At 46.0% G+C, this 25362-nt stretch overlaps 2 protein-coding genes across 2 annotated transcripts in view; one reads left to right on the forward strand and one right to left on the reverse strand.

Moving 5' to 3' along the window:
- myo1ha (myosin IHa) overlaps nt 1-16479 on the reverse strand; it is a 91031-nt gene extending 74552 nt beyond the window's left edge. The window contains exons 1-3 of the mRNA XM_078227674.1: nt 16375-16479; nt 6286-6444; nt 2099-2214 (exon numbers count right to left, since the gene is read on the reverse strand). Of these exons, the coding sequence (XP_078083800.1) occupies nt 2099-2214; nt 6286-6411 (242 nt within the window). The 5' untranslated portion in view covers nt 6412-6444; nt 16375-16479. The remainder of the gene's footprint in view (nt 1-2098; nt 2215-6285; nt 6445-16374) is intronic.
- Nucleotides 10875-25362, forward strand: part of foxn4 (forkhead box N4) — a 112338-nt gene continuing 97850 nt past the window's right edge. The window contains exons 1-3 of the mRNA XM_078226109.1: nt 10875-11071; nt 11927-11992; nt 12097-12179. Coding sequence (XP_078082235.1) covers nt 10875-11071; nt 11927-11992; nt 12097-12179 — 346 coding nt within the window. The remainder of the gene's footprint in view (nt 11072-11926; nt 11993-12096; nt 12180-25362) is intronic.

Below are 25362 nucleotides of genomic sequence, written 5' to 3' on the forward strand. Positions count from 1 at the left end.
GGGCAGAAATGACACTGGTGTATAACAATTTCTATTTGCAGTGCTTTAAAATATCTGGTCTACTCTTCTAGAAAAACATAGAACAATTGTTTATTGGACTAATACCAGGAATGGGCAGGTTGTCTTATGTTGAAAGATTGGACAGATTGGGCTTGTATCCATTGGAGTTTTGAAGACTAAGAAGTAACTTGATTGAAACCGTTAATGTCCTGAGGGGCATTGACAAGGTGGGTGTGGAGAGGATGTTTCCACGTGTGGATAAGTCTAGAATTATGGGCCACTGTTTAAAAATAATAGATCACCCATTTAAGATTTGATTTGATTTGATTTATTATTGTCACATGTATTAGTATACAGTGAAAAGTATTTTCTTACGCAATATACAGACAAAGCATACCGTTCATAGAGAAGGAAAGGAGAGAGTGCAGAATGTAGTGTTACAGTCATAGCTAAGGTGAAGTGAAAAATCAACTTAATGCAAGGTAAGTCCATTCAAAAGTCTGATGGCAGCAGGAAGAAGCTACTCTTGAGTCGGTTGGTGCATGACCTCGACTTTTGTATCTTTTTCCCGATGGAAGAAGGTGGAAGAGAGAATGTCCAGGGTGCGAGGAGTCCTTAATTATGCTGGCTGCTTTTCCGAGGCAGCGGGAGGTGTAGACAGAATCAATGGATGGGAGGCTGGTTGACAGACATGAGGGGAATTTCTTTTCTCTCAGAGAGTCTGAGTCTTTGGAATTCTCTTCCTCAAAGGGCAGGGAAAGCAGAGTCTTTGAATATTTTAAGATAGAGCTAGATAGATTCTTAATTAACAAGGGGGTGAAAGGTTATTGCTGTAGGCATAACTGTGGGGCTGAGGCTACAATGAGGTCAGCCATGACCTTATTGAATGGCGGAGCAAGCTCGAGGGGCTGAGTGGCCTACCCTGCTCCTAACTCATTTGTTCACATGAACAGTACATCAAGTTATAACCATCGATAGGCCATATCTATGGGGGAGGAAACCAACATTGGACCCAATTGTGGCTTCATCTAAAGCCCACGTGTTTCCAACATTGAATACTGGATTGTGATTGGGAATGCCGGCTAACCTTTTCCTTTCCTAAACGCCAAGGGAGCAAAGAAGCCAGTTGGAGAGACTTCCAATGCCTCTGTGACTGAGGTCAGCTCACTCTGCACCAGAATAAGCAGCAGATCCTTCGGTGAGGCAAGTTACACTCCAGTGGCATCATAAACTGTGCAAAGGCTATCTCTGATTGCTTGTTCAATCAAAGCTCTGATGTATCCCGCCACAGTGAACGAGAAAGAGCAAACATGGGAAATCTTCCTCATGCTTTTGCCATGTTGCTGAGACTTTGTAAGCAGAGGACCCCTTTCCCCACTCGCCCCCGCTCAGTTGAGTTCAGTACCACAGCAAACAGTGCACCCACTTCCAGAATGTTTACTGAGTGTGGGGAGAGGAGAAATTTCCCATGAGGTTTCTCTAATTGAAGTTTAAAGTTTATTTATTAGTGTCACAAGTAGGCTTACATTAACACTGCAATGAAGTTACTGTGAAAATCCCCTGGTCGCCACACTCCGACACCTGTTCGGGTACACTGAGGGAGAATTTAGCACGGCCAATACACCTAACCAACACATCTTTCAAACTGTGGGAGGAAACCAGAGAACCCGAGGAAACCAACGCAGACATGGGGAGACCGCACTGACAGTGACCCAAGCCAGGAATCGAACCCGGGTCCCTGGCGCTATGAGGCAGCAGTGCTAACCACTGTGCCACCATGCCACCCATCATTAAGCCAGTCATGGGGTTCTGTAGGCTAAGACATTGGCTCAAGGCAGTTTGTTCTACTTTAGTTAACCAAAGTTATCAAGGGATATGGGCCAAGGACAGGTACAGGGAGTTAGGCCACACATCAGCCATGAGCTCACTGAGTGGCGGAACAGGCCTGAAGGGTAAGTGGTCAACTCTTCTATAGACTGGCACTAACTAAGGAGTGGCAGAGGGCAGATCGCCTTCTTTTCTTCCTGGCCAGGGCTGGCGAATGTGGTGGGAAAGAGGGAAGGTTCAAAACAAAATCATTCACAATCTCACAACTCACATATGAGGGGGGAGTTCAAAGAAATTCACTCCCTGGTAGAGCTCCTTCTTTTTGTGTGTGTATATATCCAGCTCCTTATACGGATTGACAGATACCAGCAGAGTCCCAATGTATGTCTGAAGAATAAAAGAGATTTCAATTAGGGAAAGGTTAAAGTGTGGTGCTGTTGACAAACTATGAAGTGTCTTGTGATGTCTCAGTGTTAAAGGTGCTATACAAATGCAAGTTGTTTTTGTTGTCAATATTCATTGGCATTCCTGCAACCAGTCTCTAACAATCTACCAATTCAATGCCTGGCTGGATCCAGACCATCATGAATCTGGCCGTTAGTCTAGGGCTTGCACTTGACCTCTGACCTCACCAGAGGTTGTGAGGTCACTGGGAGGTCATCTCTATGGCAATCCTTCCAGAAATATCTGCCTTATTCTGCCCTGGCAAAAGTGGGGATGCTCAACCAGGGCTCCCAACCCTGACACTGTCCTGATCCTCTGAGCAAGTGGGGCAAGTTCCATGCTTGCCTAGGCCAGAGCTTGCAGGATTAGAGAGGCCTGTGTATAGCCCTGGTAGCTTCAATGGGGCTTCATTAGGGGTCTCCTGTGCCTGGGCATGCCCATAGCGATGGCAGCACTCGTCTGTCTTGGGTTAAACAGTGAACCTCCCAGTGACCTGGGTACTCTGGTGGGGTCAGCAGTCAGCAAAGGCCTGTGCGATTTAGTTCCAATTGGTTGGTGGCACTCAGTGGCAAGGCAGCTTGAGTCAGCTTCTTCAGAGGATTAAATGTTTGTGACACTGAGCAATTGGATAGGAGAGTCCCAGGTTCAAGCCTTGCTTTGAATTAAGATCAACTGTTAAAGTGAGTTGAAGTAACGTTAGAGATGTTACTATTAACCTTAATACTATTAGTTTATCAACTTTAAAAAAAGGCAAGTTTCTCATTTTAATCACTATTTACTGAGAGATATGAGAAAGTGAGAAGGCACAGAAGTTGGAGAAGGGCAGGAGAGGGTTTTTCTGCTCTCCAAGATTGAAGACACATTAGCTACATGCATAAATTCATGGGCATGGAGTTGTGAGAGCAAAGCATCCAAGCTCGAGTCCCCAGCTTAGAACTATAGAATCCCTACAGTGCAGAAAGAGACCATTCAGCCCATCGAGTCTACCCCGCCTCTCCAATAGAGTATCCCACCCAAGCCCTCCCCTCCACCCTATCCCCATTACCTCACGCATTTACCATTACCAATCCATTCAACTTACACATCTTTGGACACTAAGAGGCAATTTAGTATGGCCAATCCACCTAACCTGCACATCTATGTGACGGTGGGAGGAAATCAGAGCACCCGGAGGAAACCCACGCAGACACGGGGAGAATGCACAAACTGCATACAGACAGTCACCCAGGACTGGAATTGAACCCGATCGTTGCGAGGCAGCAGTGCTATCCACTGTGCCACTCAGGCGGCACGGTGGCATAGTGGTTAGCACTGCTGCCTCCCAGCGCCAGGGACCCGGGTTCGATTCCCAGCTTAGGTCACTGTCAGTGTGGAGTTTGCACATTCTCCCCGTGTCTGCGTGGGTTTCCTTCGGGTGCTCCGGTTTCCTCCCACAATCCAAAGATGTACGGGTTAGGTGGATTAACCGTGCTAAATTGCCCCTTAATGTCAGAGGGATTAGCTAGGGTAAATGCATGGGGTTATGTGGATAGGGCCAGGATGGGATTGTGGTTGGTGCAGACTCAATGGGCCGAAAGGCCTCCTTCTGCACTGTAGGAGGAGGGGAATGTGCACCTGCACTTTCTTAGGGAGCTGGCCACCAGTTTGTGCACATCAACATTCCCATTCTGGCTCCCTCATACTAATTGGCATTCCATTCATCCTCAAGACGTTGGCCGAATTCTCCGACCTCGCCTGCAGCTGGGATTCTCCAGCCCCGCTGCAGTAAGAGGGGATTTTGCTGAGCGGCAAATTCTCCGTTCTCACTGGCAGCGGTGGCGGGGCGTGCGAGAACGGAGAATTCCGGCCATTGTTTTAAATGAAGTCTCTAAAACAGTAAGAAAAAAGCAAGAGAAAATTTATTACTAGCAAACTTAATTTCCCACAACAAAAAAGGCCAAAATCTATAGGGAGAAAGTAAATATGAAGCGAATTACAAACTGACATTAAAAAAACTCACTACCTCATCCACTGACCTGGTCTGAGATGGGAACTTTTGATGCTCTCTTTATTTCTTAGTGCCTCTGTATCGTAGCAAGAGCAGAACCATGTGACCAGATGTGTATCCCCTAATTCTTTCCCCCATCATTAGTGGCCAAACCTCCAGCTTAAAGATAATCGAGATGGAGATGAGGTCGGATTTCTGCCCTCTGAAAGCCATTAATCATTGGGATTCATTACCACAGAGAGCAGTGGAAGCCGGAACATTGAATATATTCAAGGCTGGATTCGGCAGATTCTCGATCTACAAGGGAGTCAGGGGTTACGGGGGGGCTAACAGGGAAGTGGATTCAAGGCCACAATTAGATTCGATTTCCAATTCTCCTTCAGCACTGAGTGGTGCACTAAGGTAGACTTTAGTCTGTTTTCATATCTAGTTAGTCCCAGAAAAGGTTGTTAGTCTGTTCCCAGGAGCTTATAGCTTGAGGGACACCACTCCACATCAAGCTCAACTGACCAGGACTCTCTCCCGCTCTTACCGCCAGCCATTGGCATGTTTGGAAGGATTTATAGGTTGACGTACTCAACCTGTTTGGCCGCGTTATGAACGTACCTTCAAGTCCTGGGGTGGGACTTGAACTTCTGGCTCAGAGGCAGGGAATCTACCCACTGCACCACAAGACCTCCGCAATTACATCAACCATGATCTTATTGAAAGGCAGAGCTGATGTGAGGAGCTAAATGGCCTACTCCTGCTCCTACTTCCGATATTCTTAAGCTTTGGAATCTTTTCCCCAAATTTCTTTTTGACTCTTCCCTCTTACTCCTCTTCTACCAATCTTTTGGTCACTTGCCTTAATGGCTTCTTCCTTGGCTCAATGTCAACGTTCACCTGTTTAGACTTCTATGAAGAGACTTGGGATGTTTTATTACATTAAAGGTGTTACATTAATGCAAGTTGAATCGCAGAGAGTCGGTATGCAGGTGCAGCATGTAATAAAATAGGCAAATGAGATGTTGGCATTTATTGCAAAAGGACTGGAGTATAAAAGTAGAGAAGTGTTGTTGCAATTGTACAGGGTGTTGGTGAGACCACATCTGGAATATTGTGTCCAGTTTTGGTCTCCTTATTTGAGGATGGATGTTGTGGCATTGGAGGCAGTTCAGAGGAGGTTCATCTGATTGATTCCGGGAATGTAGGGGTTGATTCCAGGGATGAAAGAGTTGGCGTATGAGGAGAGATTAAACAGTTTGGGCTTGTACTCGCTGGAGTTTAGAAGAATGAGAGGGGATCTGATCGAGATATATGACATTTTAAAAGGGATTGATAAAGTAAATTTAGAACAAATGTTTCCTCTTATGGGGCAATCTAGGTCACAGGTATAGGTTGAGAGACAGTAGATTTAAAACTGAGATGAGGAGGAACTACTTCTCGCAGAGGGTGGTGAATTTGTGGAACTCGCTGCCCCATAGCGCGATGGGGTCTGAATCATTGAATGGTTTCAAGAGGGAGATAGATATATTTCTAATAAAAAAAGGGAAAGAGGGATATGGGGAACAGGTGGGGAGGTAGATTTGAGACCAGGGAGAGATCATCCATGAACTGATTGAATGGCGGAGCAGGCTCGAAGGGTTGAATTTGCTACTTCTGCTCCTAATTCTTATGTCCCAGTGTTGTTTCTGTTATTGAAGGGGAGCTATCTAAAAGAGGATGAGGGCAATCATGGCCTGGGTAACCATGGAGCCCAAACATGCTTGGACCCCGTGTGATTTTGGATTGTCTTTCTGCTACCTACAATGAATCATAGAATCCTATAGTGCAGAAGGAGGCCATTCAGCCCATCGAGTTTACACCGACCACAATCCCACCCAAGCCCAGGGGCAATTTAGCATTGCCAATCCACCGAATGATGGTTTCGGAAAACGTATGGTGATAAATGAGAATTTTTATTTTAATAAGGATTTACTTAAAATATTGCTTTTAACTTAGACAAATTATCAACTTTTTTGTGTGGAGAATAAAGTCAGAGTTACATAGATCAGATTCTCCCGAAAGCGTTTGCGAAGGTTGTCCAGAAAGGCAATCTCGCTGGTGTAAGAATCGAGCAGGACGAAATCTTGGACTCCCACCCTGTCCCGAGCTGTCAGCGCTCCTTCCATGTTGATGTGGAATCTACTTCCTGTTGCTTTCTTCTGAAAGAGAAAAGAGAGAGAAAGAGGAAGTCATACAGACTCGAAACGTTAACTCTGCTTCTCTCTCCACAGATACTGCCAGACCTGCTGAGTTTATCCGGCATTTTCTGTTTTTATTTCAGGTTTCCAGCATCTGCAGTATTTTGCTTTTATTTGAAGGGAAAGGAAGTTGACCGCTCTGAGGTAGCAAGAGTCACTTCCTGTCAACAACCTTTACAGAAAGGCCAAAGGTCACTTTCAGTAAATAGAAAATAAACACTCAAATGTGTCATCTGAGCGTCTGCCGAGGGCTAAGATAAAAAAAAATTATCACAGGTCGAATTATCTGATTTGGTCAAAGGATATCAAATATTAAGACTGAAATTCTCCCATCTCGCCCGCCACTGGAATTTTAGAGGGCAGATGTGGAGGATGTGAGATGCCATTGACGGTCGGGCGGGAATTTCCGGCGTTTAGACCTGCACGGCCGGAGAATTCTGCCCTAAATAGTTACCAATAAATCCAATACTGAATTTGGGAGAAAATGTTTCACCCAGAGAGTGGTGAGAGTGTAGAGGTCGCTACAACAGAGGGGTAGCCCGAAAGACGTGCTGGTTAGGGTGCATTGGCCATGCTAACTTCTCCCTCAGTGTACCCAAACAGGCGCCGGAGTGTGGCGACGAGGGGATTTTCACAGTAACTTCATTGCAGTGTTAATGTAAACCTACCTATGACACTAGTAAATAAACATTTAAAAATGATGTAGCTTAAGGTGAGCAGCAAAGATGCACTTCAGGGAATGTAGATCATCACATGAGAGAGAAAGGGACCGGTTAAACGGATCAGGTGAGATGGAGAAGGAGAGTGGAGCGCATGTCGTGGAATCACATCCCAAACTGTATAGCTGTGTAGTCTTTTCAAGACAAGTTGGAGGGAGAGAATGGGAATCAGCCCAGGAACTAGTTATTGGGAGAATACTCTATCAGTTACTTGGTTTCTATTGTTTCCTATTAAGTAGGATCTCCACAAGGAGGTTAAAAATAGTTCAAAGGCCTCAAATGTTGGTGGTATACACCTCCATCCAACAAAATGTGAACACAAATGAGTCTTGCCCCTTGGCACTAGATATTCAGAGAATCATAGAATCCCTACAGTACAGAAGGTGACCATTCGGCCCATCGAGTCTGCACCGACAACAATCTCACCCAGGCCCTATCCCTGTAACCCCACGTATTTAAACTGCTAATTCCACTGACACTAAGAGGCAATTTATCATGGCCAATCAACCTAACCTGCATATCTTTGGACCGTGGGAGGAAACCGGAGCACCCGGAGGAAACCCACGCAGACATGGGGAGAACGTGCAAACTCCACATAGACAGTGACCCGAGGCTGGAATTGAACCTGGGTCCCTGGTGCTGTGCGGCAGCAGTGCTAACCACTGTGCCACCCAAATGAAGAATTTTTTTTTCAAAAATGTGTTCACACAATTAGTTAATTATCAAAGATCAACTTGGAATTGTCACAGGAAAGAGATTTGTCTGATTGCTTTGTTAAATGGGTGCACAATCAATTCTTTAAAAATATACATATTTCTTCATAGTTATTCCAGCGCATCCTGACCACACTCAATCTCACCTCTCCTATTGCTCAGGATTGGCACAATTCAGAGCCTAATGTCTTCCCTACCACAGTGAAGAAAATAATTTGCATTTTGATAGCGCCTTTCGTAGATCACGTGCCAAAGAGCTCTACAGCCAATGAGGTCTGGTCGTTGTTCAAATGTATCAAAGGAGGGCAGCCAATTTGTCCACAGCAAGCTCCCACAGACAGCAGTAAGATAATAACCAATGAATCTGTTTTAATTATGGTTGTTGAGTGATAAACAGAGAGAGCAATATAGAAGGCTAAAGTCAAATTTGGCAGGGACACGAAACTGCTGTAGGATTAATCGCCTGTTAACCTCATGCATGGGGTGGCACGGTGGCACAGTGGTTCGCACTGCTGCCTCACAGCACCAGAGACCCGGGTTCGATTCCTGGCTTGGGTCACTGTCTGTGCGGTGTCGGCACGTTCTCCCCCGTGTCTGCGTGGGTTTCCTCCGGGTGATCTAGTTTCCTCCCACAGTCCGAAAGACATGCTGGTTAGGTCCATTGGCCATGCTAAATTCTCCCTCAGTGTGCCCGAACAGGCGCCGGAGTGTGGCGACTAGGGGATTTTCACAGTAACTTCATTGTAGTGTTAATGTAAGCCTACTTGTGACACTAATAAATAAACATAAAAAAAATAAGCTGCAACCCCATTCATCCATTTCTCCAGCCATCATGTGCCTCAGTTTCCTCGGCCTTAAGATCTGAAATTCCTTCCCTAAACCTCTCTATCTCTCTATTACTCTCTCCCCTCCAGAGACACCCCTTACAACGTACCTTTTTGACCCAGCTTTGGGTCATGAGTTGTAACATGTGTGACTCAGTGTCAAATGCCATTGGACAGCACTCCCTTGGAGTGCCTGTTATGTTTTCACTATAAAGCTGCCCTCTAATTTGCAAGTTGCTGTTGCCAGATACACCCCCAGGTTCTCAAGTCCACGGGAGGCAATGAGAAGGGAGATCAAGCTGGGTGGTTTTTTTATTCATTCGTGGAACATGGTTGGCGCTGGCTGGGCCAGCATTTACTGCCCATCCCTAGTTGCCCTTGGAGGGCAGTTGAGAGTCAACCACATTGGCTCTGGAGTCACATGTAGGTGAGACGGGGTAAGGGTGACAGATTCCCTTCCCTAAAGGACATTAGTGAACCAGGTGCATTTTCCGACAATCGACAATGGTTTCATGGTCATCAGTAGATTCTTAATTCTAGATATTTTTTAATGAATTCAAATTCCACTCTCTGGGATGTTGGGATTTGAACCCGGCTTCCCAGAACATTAGCTCAGTTTCTGGATTAATAGTCTGGCGATAATACCACTAGGCCATCGCCTCCCCATATCTGGTATATCTGGCATTCGATCTGCCACTGCCTATGTGTGCCCCCCCCCCCCCCCCCCCAAAGTAATTGTACCAGAGTGTGAGAGAACGAGATTGAGGAGAAAGGTTATGTTGGAGAGGGAAGGGTCGCAGAGTGGAGGTAAAGGAAGCTATTGCCAAAGCTAGAATTGGCAGAAAGGCAACAACAGGAACTGCCAAGAAGAGCTGCCCAAACTGTGGGAAAGAGCGTCCTGTCATCTCAGGAAGTTTGGGCTCCGAGATCTCGCACCGTGTCAGCTCGGATTAGCAAAACTCTTTGTTGACCAGGGTTCTAAAAATACCAACTATTTTTTCTCTTCAATGATTTCCTGAGACTATGGCTACTTATTGTGCTGCAGCGGTGCTTATCTTCAGATGAGGAAATGCAGCTTACAAGGCGTTCCCCTTTCATCAACTGAGGAAATTATTTTCCATTAGCCAGGGTGACAAGGTAGATTCTTCGAATGTGGAATCTGACACAGCAATCACAGTAGAAGTACAGTTTATACTAGTGTGCTTGACAACATTCAAGACTGGGAGAACCACCACTAGCTATCTGCTAGTGCTGTGTGTCCAGCTGTTTGCAGACTTTCTGACTTAGTTCAATGGCAAAGACAACAGGGCGCGATATAAAGCAGTGATGGCCAATTTGCAATAATCACTGTGAAGATGCTCATTCACCAGTTTAGGGGAAAACACAACTTGTTTATTTACAGGTTAAACTACACAGAGGCTTGCAGCCTCGTGGCTGCTCTCGGCTCCCAAGATGCCTCTGAGTGCAGAAGCCTGTGTGTATGTACCAAGGAGATCCCCCAGCCTGCACCCCGATTGGCTCCCTGGCTCATGTGACCTTACTCAGCAGCTTGATCCTTAAAGGGACAATCACCACATCCCTCCCCCTCTCAGTCACTTTATAGAAATATCAGTATTTAATTTACAAAGTCTCAGATAATGAAACATTTAGTATGTGAATTTAGTTAAGTATAAGTTAAGTCTTTCAGGGGGTTTCCGAAGCCTTCTGGAGCAGCCTAACTCCTCTGTCTGCGGCGCATCCATAGGATTGCTGTCCGCCCAAACCACAATGGCAGGTGCCTCTTCAGGAACAGGCAGCCCAGTTCTATCTGTTTCCATGGGGATGTCAGTTGTATCTGCCATAGGACTTCAGTGCTAAAACAGTTGGCAACATTTCCTGATGGCAAAACTGATTCTGAGGCATCTCCCTTTCTCTCAAAAGATCTGTCTACGTGTTTTCTAACAATCCTCCCTTCTACGTCCACTTGATAAGACAGAGGTCCAGTTTTAGAGATGATTCCAAGGATCCAACTTAACCCAGAATTCCTCACATACACGGTGTCGTCTACCGTAAACGACCATGTTGACTGACATGAATCATGACTCATCTTCTGACTGCTTTGGCTGGCCTCTATCCATCCTGGCAAATTTGGAAACATGAGGTTCAGTCTCACTCTGAGTCGACGGTTCACTAACGACTCTGCTGGCGGGACTCCTATTGCTGCATGTGGAGTGGTCCGGGAGCCAAGAAGGAGGTGTGAGATTCTGGTCTCTGGAGATCCTCCTGACTGCTTCTTTAAGCCAGGCTTAAAAGTTTGGACAGCTCGCTCAGCTAGTCCGTTGGATGCTGAGTGGTAAGGCACAGTTCTAATTTGCTTTATTCCGTTAAGTGTGGTGAAGTTTTGAAACTCAGCTCTTGTGAATACTGTTCCACTGTCAGACATTATGGATTCAGGTATTCCTTGGGTGGAGAAACATTAGTGTAACCTTTCAATGGTAATGTGCGATGTAGGAGATTTCACCTCAAAAACATCCATCCACTGAGAGTATGCATTGACAATGAGCTGAAACATTGTGCCCATGAATGGACCAACAGAATCAATATGGACTCATACCCATGGCTGGCCAGGCCATTCCCAAAGGGGCAGTGGGGCTACAGCAGGCACCCTTTGTTGCAATTGGCACTGCTCACAGTGCTTACTGGGCTCTCTATGTCAGCATCAGTGCCAGGTCACCACGCATAATGTCTGGTGTGCACATTCATATTTGAAATGCTTGGACGAGAACTGTGTAATTCTATTAGAAGCAGCTCTCTGCCTGGTACAGGGATGGCTACTCTTACTCCCCAGAGTATGATGCCATTCTGGCAACTCAAATTATCCTTATGGGTAATAAATGGTTTCATTTCTTCAGAAACTGGCTCACTGGCCCAAGCTGTAAGTATCTTGTCTCTCACTTTGGACAGAAGTGGATCCTGATTGGCCCAGTACCTGATTTGTTTTGCTAAGACTGGCAGCGTGTTCAAAACGTTCAGCGCCATAACAATTTCCTGTGGTACAAGGGCAGCTGTAACACGTTCTTGTAAAGGTAGATGGCTAAGTGGACCCGCATTCGCTATGTGTGTTCCAGGTCGGTGTTTGAGTGTATATTCGCAGGCGACAGAATTAATTCCCAATGTTGAATTCTTACTGGTGTGATTGGTGGAATAGCCTTGTCTTCTTTAAAAAGACCCAAGAGCGTTTTGTGGTCAGAGGCAATAGTGAAGTGTCTACCAGGTAAGTACTGGTGGAATTTCTTGATAATCCTTCTTTCTCAATTTGTGAATAGTCTTTTTCGGCTTCTGAGAGAGTTCTTGAGACATACCCTATTGGCCTTTCAGATCCATCGTCCATCTCATGGGACAACATCGCACCAACGGAGAGACATCGCAGGTCAACACCAATTCCATAGACGGGTCAGAATGTACTAAGTTGGAAGAATGCAGCAATTGTTTTATCCTGTTGAAAGCTTCTCTCTGGGGCATCTTCTAAGACCAACACAAGTAGTTCTTCAGCAGAACATGCAAGGAGGGGGGCCAATAATGTCAACAGATTTGATTTTAAAAAATGCCCATAGTAATTTACCATTCTCAAAATGACCTGAGCTCGGATGTGTTTTTGGGGGCCGGTGCCTCCATTATGGCCTCGGCCTTGTCATCCATGGGGTGTAATCCTTGTGCATCTACACAGTACTCCAGGTAGGTTAGCTCAGTGGCTTAAAAAGTACATTCCTTCTTCTTGAGGTGAACTCCAGCCTCTTGAAATCCCATCAGCATAGAATCATAGAATTCCTACATACAGAAGGAGGCCATTCGGCCCTTTGAGTCTGTACCGACCACAATCTCATCCAGGCCCTAATCCCACCCAGGCCCGATTCCCATAACCCCACACATTTACCCTGCTCATCCCCCTAACACTAGGGTCAATTTAGCATGGCCAATCCACATAACCCCCACATCTTTGGACTGTGGGAGGAAACTGGAGCACCCGGAGGAAACCCACGCAGACACGGGGAGAACGTGCAAACTCCACACAGACAGTTGTTTCTTCAAAATGCAGCTAATGAAAATACAACAAAACTTACTCCAATTTATAAATCAAAGAAAGGGTTTAATAAAGAAACTTGGGGCTTCACCCTGGGCCACTCCAAGCTCGCCACAATTCTATATTGTTCCTTATTTATAGTGAATCAGCTGGTCAGCTGACTATTACATCACTCTGTAATTGGTTCCATGGTTTACTGGGTCAGCTGACCCTTACATCTTGTTCCTATTGGTCACATTACATCCAATACAAAGTTGTCACTGGTTACATTCTAACAACAGTGACCCGAGGCTGGAATTGAACCTGGGTCCCTCGTGCTGTGAGGCAGCAGTGCTAACCACTGTGCCATCATGCCACCCCTCCTCTAGGTTTGCTAGATGCTCAGCTTCTGTCGATCCAGTTCTGAGAACATCATCAAGGTATAGCACAACTCGCGGCAACCCCTACAGCAGACCCTCCATTGTCTGGAGCTGGTGGAATGGGCATTGCAATGAGCAGCTGACCAGTGCCGCATACCCATATCCATAAAGGCGTATCTATTGTTACAAAAAGGACAGCCATGTTTCATTCAATCAGGAAACCTATCCCTGAGCCTGGGCCACGATGAGGAAAGAATATTCATGGGAGATGCAGATTCTTGGAAGGCACATCCTGGCAATGATGCTGGGATGTTTACAGTTTCAAATCACTGGTCCTCACAGGGGCTGGATGACCGAGAGAATCCTTTCACAAGCAGGTGAACGATCTCTTTGTAGTGTGAGTGGTATTTCAGCAGATCCCTCTAACCTTCAAATCTCTTCTCACAATCAGAACATTCAACGGTCCTCCTATTATAGATATGGGAGCCTTCAGAGATCACAGCCTGATGCTCTGAAATTCACACCAGAAACTTCACCATCGCAGTGCATTCCTCTTAACCTCAAGAGCCACTAAATCCACCTTCTGGGCCATATCTTCAATTGGCCTGCATGAAGTTTCCTCCTCTTGTGCTATTATTCCCCGCTCATCCCTGCCTCACCTCCACCATGTGAAGCATGCTGATAGATCTCACATGTTGAAATTACTATATGCATATATTTTTTTAACTAATTCATGGGACATGGGCGCCGCTGGCTGGCCAGCATTTGTTGCCCATCCCTAGTTGTATTTGTTCAGAGGGGCAGTTGAAAATCATAGAAATCATAGAAACCCTACAGTGCAGAAAGAGGCCATTTGGCCCATCGAGTCTGCACCGACCACAATCCCACCCAGGCCCTACCCCCATATCTCTACATATTTACTCAGTAATCCCTCTAACCTATGCATCTCAAGACACTAAAGGGGCAATTTTTTTAGCATGGCCAATCAACCTAACCCGCACATCTTTGGACTGCGGGGAGCACCCGGAGGAAACCCACGCAGACACGAGGAGAATGTGCAAACTCCGCACAGACAGTGAACCAAGCCGGGAATCGAACGCAGGTCCCTGGAGCTGTGAAGCAGCTGTGCTAACCACTGTGTTACCGTGCCGCCCATCGATCACATTGCTGGGGGTCTGGAGTCATATGTAGGCCAGACCAGGTAAGGGTGGCAGATTTCCATCCCTAAAAGATATTAGTGAATCAGATGGGTTTACATTACATTGTATTTAAAGCACAGGAGCAGGCCATTCAGCCCAACAGGTGCTTATTCTCCGCATGAGCCTCTTCCTACCTTCTTCATCTCACCCAATGAACATGTCTTTCTGTTCCCTTCTTTCCTGTTGTAATTCATAGAATCATAGAATCCCTACAGTGCAGAAGAAGGCCATTCAGCTCATTGAGTCTGCACCGACAACAATCCCACCCAGGCCCTATCCCCACAACCACATGTATTTACCCTGCTAATCCCCCTGACACTAAGGGGAAATTTAGCTACCTTCCCCTGAGACTCATCTCAGCCATTAACTTCCAACCGCAAGTTCCACATTCTAAACTGATGTTGAGTATTCAGAACACCATGACATACAGACAACGTGAATTCTACTTTAAGTATATCCATTCTATAACATTTGGCAAGTTTTTTTTCACTGCGTTTTCAAAACTGCTCTGTAATAATTCCAATCAGTGCGAAAGGCAGCATTCAGTCACAGATAGATCATCACAAATACTTGCTTGAGAAAGCAGGGCTGCAAACCTGACATGGGCTTTTCTGACTGCCCCTCATTCTAATTACCAGGATAGTGTTTAATTAAGCCTACAATTCTTTCTTCAAAAGAGGCGACAACCTCTTTACCATTTCTCACTATGGCTGTCTGCGGTGACACCAAAATGAACTCTTTCTGTTGCAGGCTGCCAAAATCCTACACGATGTGGAGATGCCGGCGTTGGACTGGGGTGTAGGATTTTGTAAGAGTTTTAACAACACCAGGTTAAAGTCCAACAGGTTTATTTGGTAGCAAATATCATTAGCTTTCGGAGCGCTGCTCCTTCGTCAGATGGAGTGGAAATGTGCTCTCAAACAGGGCATACAGAGACACAAAATCAAGTTACAGAATACTGATTAGAATGCGAATCCCTACAACCAACCAGATCTTAAAGATGCAGACAATGTCTGATGTGTCTCTGTGCCCTGTTTGAGAGCACATTTCCACTCCATCTGACGAAGGAGCAGCGCTCCGAAAGCTAATGGTATTTGCTACCAAATAACCCTGTTGGGCTTTAACCTGGTGTTGTTAAAACTCTTACAAAATCCTACACCCCAGTGCGCCAATTGTCAAAAGCAAACAGTTTCAAATCTAATCCAAAAATCAGTGCCACAGGTCCGCAGAAAGCCACAAAACTGTCATCGGCAGCAGGTTTTAAAGATCACACTGCAGATTAACCCAACATCGACCACCAGTGTCGACTCAACACTCCTCGGTATGGGTTCCCAAGAAATTGAGAAAATTGTTTTAGAATTTAGTACTTCACACTGTCAGGAACGTGTTACCGAACACATAACTGGCCAATAACCCTTAACAGCAGCAATATATATACTATAAAACTGCAGAGAAAATTGTTCAGCAGCTGTCAAAAGGAACAGGAGGTTAATGTTTTGAGGGGAAGCAACATTTTTGCTGCCATAGCTGACAATTCAGAACAGTTCCTTCACTGGATTTCCAGCAGAAAAACTTGGATTTCTCGTCTCGTTATGCTGATATACCCCTCTCTGTCATTCCAGCATTTTCCATTGCGTTTTCCTCCCAATTTCCAACATTTGCATTTAGAATCATAGAATCCCTGCAGTGCAGAAGGAGGCCATTCAGCCCATCGAGCCTGCACTAACAACAATCCCACCCAGACCCTATCCCCACAACCCCACATATTTACCCTGATAATCCCCCGACACTAAAGTGGCAATTTAGCATGGCTAATCCACCTAACCCGCACATCTTTGGACTGTGGGAGGAAATCGGAGCACCCGGAGGAAACTCACACAGACATGGGGAGAACGTGCAGACTCCACACAGACAGACAGTCATCCGAGGCTGGAATCGAATGCGAGTCCCTGGTGCTGTGATGCAGCAGGCAGAATAACATTTACTCTTTAAGATAATTAAAACCTTTTGCTCTTACCTCTCACACAGTCTCAGATTGAGTATTGTTTCTCTGTTGTGCCTCTGATTTGCTTTCTTAGTATCTGGCATTTACATTTATACAAATGGTCGCAAAAGAATAAGAGGTGAATCCATGTGCAGGGAAATATTTGGTGAGCGAGATTCAGGGACAACCAGTAGGAAGCCAATATTGTTATTTATTGCAACACCAAGGGTGGTTGTTGGTGGGGAGGGTGAGCATTTGAAATGTGCACAATCCACTCTGATAACTGGAGGGCTTTGTAGAAGAAAACAAGACAAGGGTCTTGACCTCTGGACAGGAAGTCAGGAGGAGAGACCAATGTTGCTGTCAGTTTGAATTATGGTGGAGAAAGCTAAAGGTGGAAGCAATGTTCAAGAACAACTGAAATGTGCAAAAGGCCAAATAGAGTGTTGAGGCCACTGATCCAGAAGGACCTCAAAATTTTTTGTTTCCTTCCTCTGTTTCCTGTGAACATTATTGAAAATAACTGAACACGATTATCGCAAGATGCATAGAGAGAATATGTGACGGTCATTCGTTAAAGGCATCAACGGGTTTGGCTACAGATGAGGAAGTGATGTCCACACTTGCAGACAATATTCAAACCCCGGAGGCATCGATGAAGAATTCAAGGAGGACAGTGAGGGGACATTGATAAGACGGTGAAGTAAATGGCAGATGGAATTCCCCCATCAGTAAATCTGTGGTAATAGATTTTGGCAAAGGTAAAGTCATCGTTCATTGAAGGGGAGAGTTGAGGCAGATGGAAAAACAGACTGACTTAGTCTCACAAGAAGCAGCAAGTGAATCCGAGCTAACGACATATTGAGCTTTCTGTCACAGAATATAATCCCATCCAGAGCATCCACAAGAAGAGGGGGGGGGGGAGTTCAGAACCATGAGTCATAGTTTGAGGATAAGGGGTAAACCTTTTAGAACTGAGGTGAGGAGAAATTTCTTCACCCAGAGAGTGGTGAATGTGCGGAATTCACTACCACAGAAAGTAGATGAGGCCAAAACATTGTGTGATTTCAAGAAGAAATTAGGGGCTAAAGGGATATGGGGGGAAGAATGGATCTGGATATCGAATTTGATGATCAGCCATGATCAAGATAAAGGCCGAATGGCCTATTCCTGCTTCTAGTTTCTATGTTTCTCTGCAACATTGAAGCAGGCTGCACTGGGGTTTATACCCAACATAGGCCGATTCCAACTACCGCAGCTCAGCTTCTCAGTATCTCCTTGCATTTCCTTTTCTTTCATGGACTCCTCTTTTTCCTTGAAGGTATCTAACTACTTGTCAGAAAGAAAGGGAACTAAAGGGACATAGGAACAGAGTGGGCACATGGACTATCCCTTATGTGGATGGTAATCACCAACAGGGACTGGTTGAGACATACACAGCCTGCTTTGGTAAAATCATTTTGATGTAATTCAATACAGAAAAGACTTGCATTTATGTAGCGCCTTTCATATGAACATACAAATCTGGAGCAGGAGTAGGCCACTCGGCCCCTCATGCCTGGTCCACCAATCAATAAGATCATGGCTGATCTGATTTTAACCTCAAATCCACATTCCTGCTGACTCCCGATTACCTTTCACCCGTTTGCTTATCCAGAATCTATCTAACTCTGGGTTAAAGATATTCAGAGACACTGGAGCGTAGTTTCCCATTCTGCCCGCCACTGGAATTGTAGCGGGCGAGGGGCGGACCATGGAAAGATCTGTTGACCTCGGGCGGGATTTTCCAGTTTCGGGGCGAGCGCAGCCGGAAAATCCCGCCCACTTCCTCAACCACCTGAGGGAGAGGGAGAGAATTCCAAAGTCTCACATATCTCTGAGATTTTTCTCCCCTCATCTCTGTCGTAAATCAGTGATCCTTTATCTTTAAACAGGGACTACAGAACGTCCCAAAGTGCTTTGCAGTAAAGTATGGTCACTGTTCTAATGCAGGAAATTAGGAAACTTTGCTCATAAACAAACAATGCTCATAAGGGAAAGAAAGTTGCCCACTTGGAACTGTACAGCATTTATTCCAGAGCACAGCTGTGCCCCATGCCAGTCAAGAGATGATAGTCACATTCAATGGCCTTTCAATACATGGCTGTCCTCTGCTATGCCATGTACTGTTCAGTTCTCCAACTCGCTGAGAAAGAAGAGGCATTTTGCTCTTGCCTGGCCCACTACCAGATTGCTGTCCTAGAATCTGAAGGAACAGCTTTAGCAGTGCCCAGAAAGACTCAGAATCACTGAATTGCTATGGTGCAGAAGGAGGCCATTCAGCCCATTGTATATCTCCAATGCTCTCCAAATGAGCATCATGACTTAAAACTATTCTCCTGCCATTCCCCCTTACCCCTGCACATTGTTTCTATTCAAATAATCATCTAATGCCCTCTTGAATGCCTCCATTGAACCTGCCTCCACAACACTCCCAGGCAGTGCATTTCAGACCCCGAATCACTGGTGTGAAAATGAATTTTCTCACATCACATTTGCGTCTTTTGCAAATCAGTTTAAATCTGTGTCCTCTTGTTCTTGATCCTTTTATGAGCAGGAACAGTTTCTCCCTATCCACTCTGTCCACCCCCCTCATGATTTTGAACATCTCTATCAAATCTCCTCTTAGCTGCTTCTCTCCAAGGAGAACAGTCCCAACCTCTCCAATCTATTCTCATAACTGAAGTTTCTCATCCCTGGAACCATTCTTGTAAACCTCTTCTGCATTCTCTCCAATGTGCTCACATCCTTCCCATAGTGTGGTGCCCAGAACTGAACACAATATTCCAGCTGAGGTCAAACTAGTGTTTTATATAGGTTCAGCATAACCTCCTTGCTCTTGTACTCTGTGCCCCTATTAAGAAAGCTCAGGACACTCACTATATGCTTCATTAACTGCACTCCACATGTCCTACCATCTTCAATGATCTATGCACATTTACACCCAGGTCCCTCTGCTCCTGCACCCACTTAAGAATTTTATCTCTTATCTTATATTGTCTCTCCATGTTCTTCCTACCGAAATACATCACCTCACACTCCTCTACATTGAACCACATATGCCACCTATCTGCCCACTCCACCAACTTGTTTGTGTCCTTTTGAAGTTCTATATGGCCCCACTAAAGTATTTAAGCTTATTTATTAGTCACAAGTAAGGCTTACATTAACACTGCAATGAAGTTACTGTGAAAATCCCCCAGTGGCCACAGTCCGGCACTTGTTCAGATACACTGAGGGAGAATTTTAGCACGGCCAATGCACCCTAACCAGCACGTCTTTCAGACTGTGGGAGGAAACCGGAGCACCCGGAGGAAACCCATGCAGACGCAGGGAGAATGTGCAGATTCTGCATAGACAGTGACCCAATCCGGGAATCGAGCCCGGGTCCCAGGCGTTATGAGGCAGCAGTGCTAACCACTGTGCCACCGTGCTGCCCTCACAGTTTACAATGTTTCCAAGTTTTGTTTGATCTGCAAATTTTGAAATTGTGCCCTACCCACCTGAAGAACCCTTGTTGTTGGCGTCGCTCTGCATCACAAACCAGTTGACCAGTCAACTGAGCTAAGCTGACCCCATGATGCAGGTAACTTTTTATTTAATGATTGTCACTTTCATTTCATAAAATCCCTACCATGCAAAAGGAGGCCATTCGGCGCATCGAACCTGCACCAACAACAATCCCACAAGGCCCTATCCCCACAACCCCACGTATTTACCCTGCTAGTCCCCCTGACACTAAGGGGCAATTTTTAGAATGGCCAATCCACCTAACCTGCACATCATTGGAGTGAGCCTTACATCAGTGGTAGGGAAATTATTGGAGAGGATTCTTCGAGACAGGATTTATTCCCATTTGGAAATAAGTGGACGTATTAGCGAGAGGCAACATGGTTTTGTGAAGGGGTGGTCGTGTCTCACGAACTTGATCGAGTTTTTCGAGGAAGTGACGAAGATGATTGATGAGGGTAGGGCAGTGGATGTTGTCTACATGGATTTCAGTAAGGCCTATGACAAGGTCCCTCATGGCAGACTGGTGCAGAAGGTGAAGTCGCATGGGATCAGAGGTGAGCTGGCAAGGTGGATACAGAACTGGCTCGATCATAGAAGATAGAGGGTAGCAGTGGAAGGGTGCGTTTCTGAATGGAGGGCTGTGACAAGTGGCGTTCCTCAGGGATCAGTGCTGGGACCTTTGCTGTTTGTAATATATATAAATGATTTGGAGGAAAATGTAACTGGTTTGATTAGTAAGTTTGCGGACGACACAAAGGTTGGTGGATTTGCAGATAGCGATGAGGACCATCAGAGGATACAGCAGGATATAGATCAGTTGGAGACTTGGGCGGTGAGATGGCAGATGGAGTTTAGGGCGGCACGGTAGCACAGTGGTTAGCACTGCTGCTTCACAGCTCCAGGGTCCCGGGTTCGATTCCCGGCTTGGGTCACTGTCTGTGTGGAGTTTGCACATTCTCCTCGTGTCTGCGTGGGTTTACTCCGGATGCTCCGGTTTCCTCCCACAGTCCAAAGATGTGCGGGTTAGGTTGATTGGCCAGGTTAAAAATTGCCCCTTAAAGTCCTGGGATGTGTAGGTTAGAGGGATTAGCGGGTAAATATGTGGGGGTAGGGCCTGGGTGGGATTGTGGTCGGTGCAGACTCGATGGGCCGAATGGCCTCCTTCTGCACTGTAGGGTTTCTATGATTTCTATGATTTCTAATCCGGACAAATGTGAGGTATTGCATTTTGGAAGGTCTAATACAGATAGGAAATATACAGTAAATGGCAGAACCCTTAAGAGTATTGATAGGCAAAGGTATCACACTCATACATACAGGTACACAGGTCACCGAAAGTGGCAATGCAGGTGGAGAAGGTAGTCAAGAGGGCATACGGCATGCTTGCCTTCATCGGCTAGGGCATTGAGTTTAAAAATTGGTAAGTCATGTTGCAGCTTTATAGAACCTTAGTTAGGCACTTGGAATATACTGTTCAATTCTGGTTGCTACACTACCAGAAGGATGTGGAACATAGAACATAGAACATAGAACCTTACAGCGCAGTACAGGCCCTTCGGCCCTCGATGTTGCGTCGACCAGTGGTACCAAACTAAAGCCCCTCTAATCTACACTATTCCAATATCATCCATATGTTTATCCAATAACCACTTGAATGCTCTCAACGTTGACGAGTCCACCACTGCTGCAGGCAGGGCATTCCACGCCCTTACTACTCTCTGAGTAAAGAACCTACCTCTAACATCTGTCCTATATCTCTCACCCCTCAGTTTAAAGCTATGTCCCCTCGTGCTAGCCAACACCATCCGAGGAAAAAGGCTCTCACTATCCACCCTATCTAATCCTCTGATCATCTTGTATGCCTCTATTAAGTCACCTCTTAACCTTCTTCTCTCTAACGAAAACAACCTCAAGCCCCTCAGCCTTTCCTCATACGATTTTCCCACCATACCAGGCAACATCCTGGTAAATCTCCTCTGCACCCTTTCCAACACTTCCACATCTTTCCTATAATACGGCGACCAGAACTGTACGCAATACTCCAAATGCGGCCGCACCAGAGTTTTGTACAGTTGCAGCATGACCTCCTGGCTCCGAAACTCAATCCCTCTACCAATAAAAGCTAACACACCGTACGCCTTCTTAACAACCCTATCAACCTGGGTGCCAACTTTCAGGGATCTATGCACATGGACACCCAGATCCCTCTGTTCATCCACACTACCAAGTATCTTACCATTAGCCCAGTACACTGTATTCCTGTTACTCCTTCCAAAGTGAATCACCTCACACTTTTCCGCATTAAACTCCATTTGCCACCTCTCAGCCCAGCTCTGCAGCTTATCTATGTCCCTCTGTAACCTGCCACTTCCCTCCGCACTGTCTACAACTCCACCGACTTTAGTGTCATCCGCAAATTTACTAATCCATCCTTCCACGCCCTCATCCAAGTCATTAATAAAAATGACAAACAACAGTGGCCCCAAAACAGATCCTTGCGGTACACCACTAGTAACTGAACCCCAGGAGGCCTTGGAGAGGGTAGAGAAAAGATTTACCAGGATGTTGCCTGGTATGGGGGATATTAGCTACGAGAAGAGGTTGGAGAAATTTTGTTTGTTCTCTCTGGAACGACGGAGGTTGAGGGGCGACCTGATAGAAATCTGCAAGATTATGAGAGGCATGGACAGAGTGGATAGTCAGAAGCTTTTTCCCAGGGTGGAAGAGTCAATTACTAGGGGACACAGGTTTAAGGTGCGAGGGGCAAGGTTTAAAGGAGGTGTACGAGGCAGATTTTTTACACAGAGAGTAGTGGGTGCCTGGAACACGATACCGGGGGAGGTAGTGGAAGCGGATACGGTAGTGACTTTTAAGGGGTGTCTTGACAAATACATGAATAGGATGGGAATAGAGGGATATGGTCCCTGGAAGGGTAGGGGGTTTTAGTTCAGTCGGGCAGCATGGTTGGTGCAGGCCTGGAGGGCCGAAGGGCCTGTTCCTGTGCTGTAATTTTTTTTGTTCTTTGTTCTTTGTGGAAGGAAACCGGAGCACCCGGAGGAAACCCACGCAGACACGGGGAGAATGTGCAAACTCCACACAGACAGTGACTCAAGCTGGGAATCAAACCTGGGTCCCTGGCACTGTGAGGCAGCAGTGCTAACCCTGGCCATTAATATATATATATATCAGGAAAAACAAGGGTCCAAATACCAACCCCTGGGGAACACCACTACAAATCTTTCTCCAGCCCAAAATATATCCAGTGACCGTTACTCTCTGCTTCCTATTACTCAGCCAATTTTATATCCACCGTAGCGAGGGTGGCACAGTGGCACAGAATAACACTGCTGCCTCATAGCACCCAAGTTCAATTCCGGCCTTGGTCACTGTCTGTGTGGAGTTTGCACATGCTCCCTGTGTCTGCATGAGTTTCCTCCGGATGCTCCGATTTCCTCCCACAGTCCAAAGATGTGTGGGTTAGGTGGATTGGCCATGCTAAATTGTCCTTTCATGTCCCAAGAGGTGTAGGTTAGAGGGATTAGCGGGTTAAATACTTGGGGTTTTGGAGGTAGGGCTGGAGAGATAGCCTGGGTAAGATATTCTGTCAGAGAGTCGGTGCAGACTCGATGGGCCAAATAGTCTCCTTTTGTACTGTCGGGATACTATGATGTTGTGACACTGTCGTTCCCACAATATGCTGCTCACTGCTATTCCACCGCATTTACCTTCAGTGGCCACTGGAGCAGACGCCACACCTAACAATGTTAAAAGTTTGAAAGGAATTCCTAAAGGGCGGTTGTATCTTAGTTTCTGGTGAGTTGAGGAAAACCAGTGTTCCCCAAAAGCTGACCAGTTCATTCTTCGTGGCTGACAAGCTCAGCTGCTGAAAGCAATGTTAACATTATAGTGATAAATATCAGAAATAGTTTAATTGCTGTAGTCTACGAATAAAATATGAATTTGCTAAAAGACATCTTTTGATTCTTTGCTCTCCTACTCCTTTCCTTACCTTTGTTGATTTGAACTTGAATTTTATTTTTCTTCATTAAAATTTCTTTATTCTACTGAGGCTCCCACCTCAGAAGGCAGAGTTAGGTCTTCCAGCCAATCACAGGCTCCGATTCTCCAGATTGACGCAACTGCATCATTGGGTTGACCATTCATTCACATGAAGCCTGGATAAACTGATGCCTCTAATGAGTAACACTTCCTGGTTAGACCCCATGTGCCATGGCCCTATAGCGACAGGATAAATAAACTCCCCCCCCGGTACTGAAAGGGTTAACACCATGGTGTCACCTGTGATTCAACAATCCATCACTGGCCACATCACTGGTGAACACTTGTGTTTCTGTGGTCAGTGAAATATCCTGTAAGGCACTTTCTCACGGCATTGCTTGTATCTGAGCTGCTTTGGGTTACTTGCTGAAATCATCCTTCCAAGTCTGCACTTGTAATTCCCACTATTGTGATTGTTGGGGGTTTGGGCATTATTATGTATGTTGGGGATTTGGGCAGCGTACTGCCCCTTTAAGGACATGTGAGGGGGTTCAGTTCCTCCCAGTGTGGAACCCGGTTAAGCAGTCTAGGATCTGACTGGAACAGTGCACACCTGTCATAGAATAGAATCACAGAATCCCTACAGTGCAGAAGGAGGTCATTCGGCCCATCGAGCCTGCACTGACAACAATCCCACCCAGGCCCTATCCTCGTAACCCCATGTATCCCACAGTCCAAAGATGTGCAGGTTAGGTGGATTGGCCATGCTCAATTGACCCTTAGTGTCCCAAGATGTGTAGGTTAGGGGGATTAGCTGGGTAAATACATGGGGTTGCAGGGATAGGGCCTGGTAAGATGCCCTGTTGGAGAGTCGTGCAGACTTGATGGGCCAAATGGCCTCCATCTGCACTGTAGGAATTCTTTGACGTCAAAAGGACTGAATTGCATTAGTGATTTTGTTCAGTTGATGCTCACAGGGTATTTTGAGAATCAACCCCCACACCAGGGCTTCCAGCCAAGGGCCTAATGGGAGTTTCCTGGATTCAGTTTCCCTTACTGATAATCCGAGGCCAAACTAAACAAAGAGCAACTGAGACATGATAACGAAAACCTGGATTCCATCCGGAGAGCAGGAAGCTTGGAAGTTGAGAAGCCAAAAATGATTGAACTGTAGCTTAATTCTGAGCGAGATGCTGTTCTTTCTCGAGGATCTTTGAAAGGGGCATCACTAAGACAGACCTCGGATTGAGTTGGAAGGTCTCTCACATCTGATCACCTTGTGGTTTAACCCCAAAGAAAGGGCGGCCATCTCAGTCACTGATTGGACATCATTGAGTGAGGGCTGGTCAGAGTGGAACACTCAATGCTACACCCCCTCTCCTCACCAAGCCCCCCCTCAGGAGTGAAGGGAGACATTGTCCCACCATGTCCATGGATGGACAGACAGATGGATGGAGGCAGGGAAGGGCT

The sequence above is a fragment of the Mustelus asterias genome, chromosome 13 (assembly GCF_964213995.1).
Source record: "Mustelus asterias chromosome 13, sMusAst1.hap1.1, whole genome shotgun sequence".
In the NCBI taxonomy this organism is placed as follows: Eukaryota; Metazoa; Chordata; class Chondrichthyes; order Carcharhiniformes; family Triakidae; genus Mustelus; species Mustelus asterias.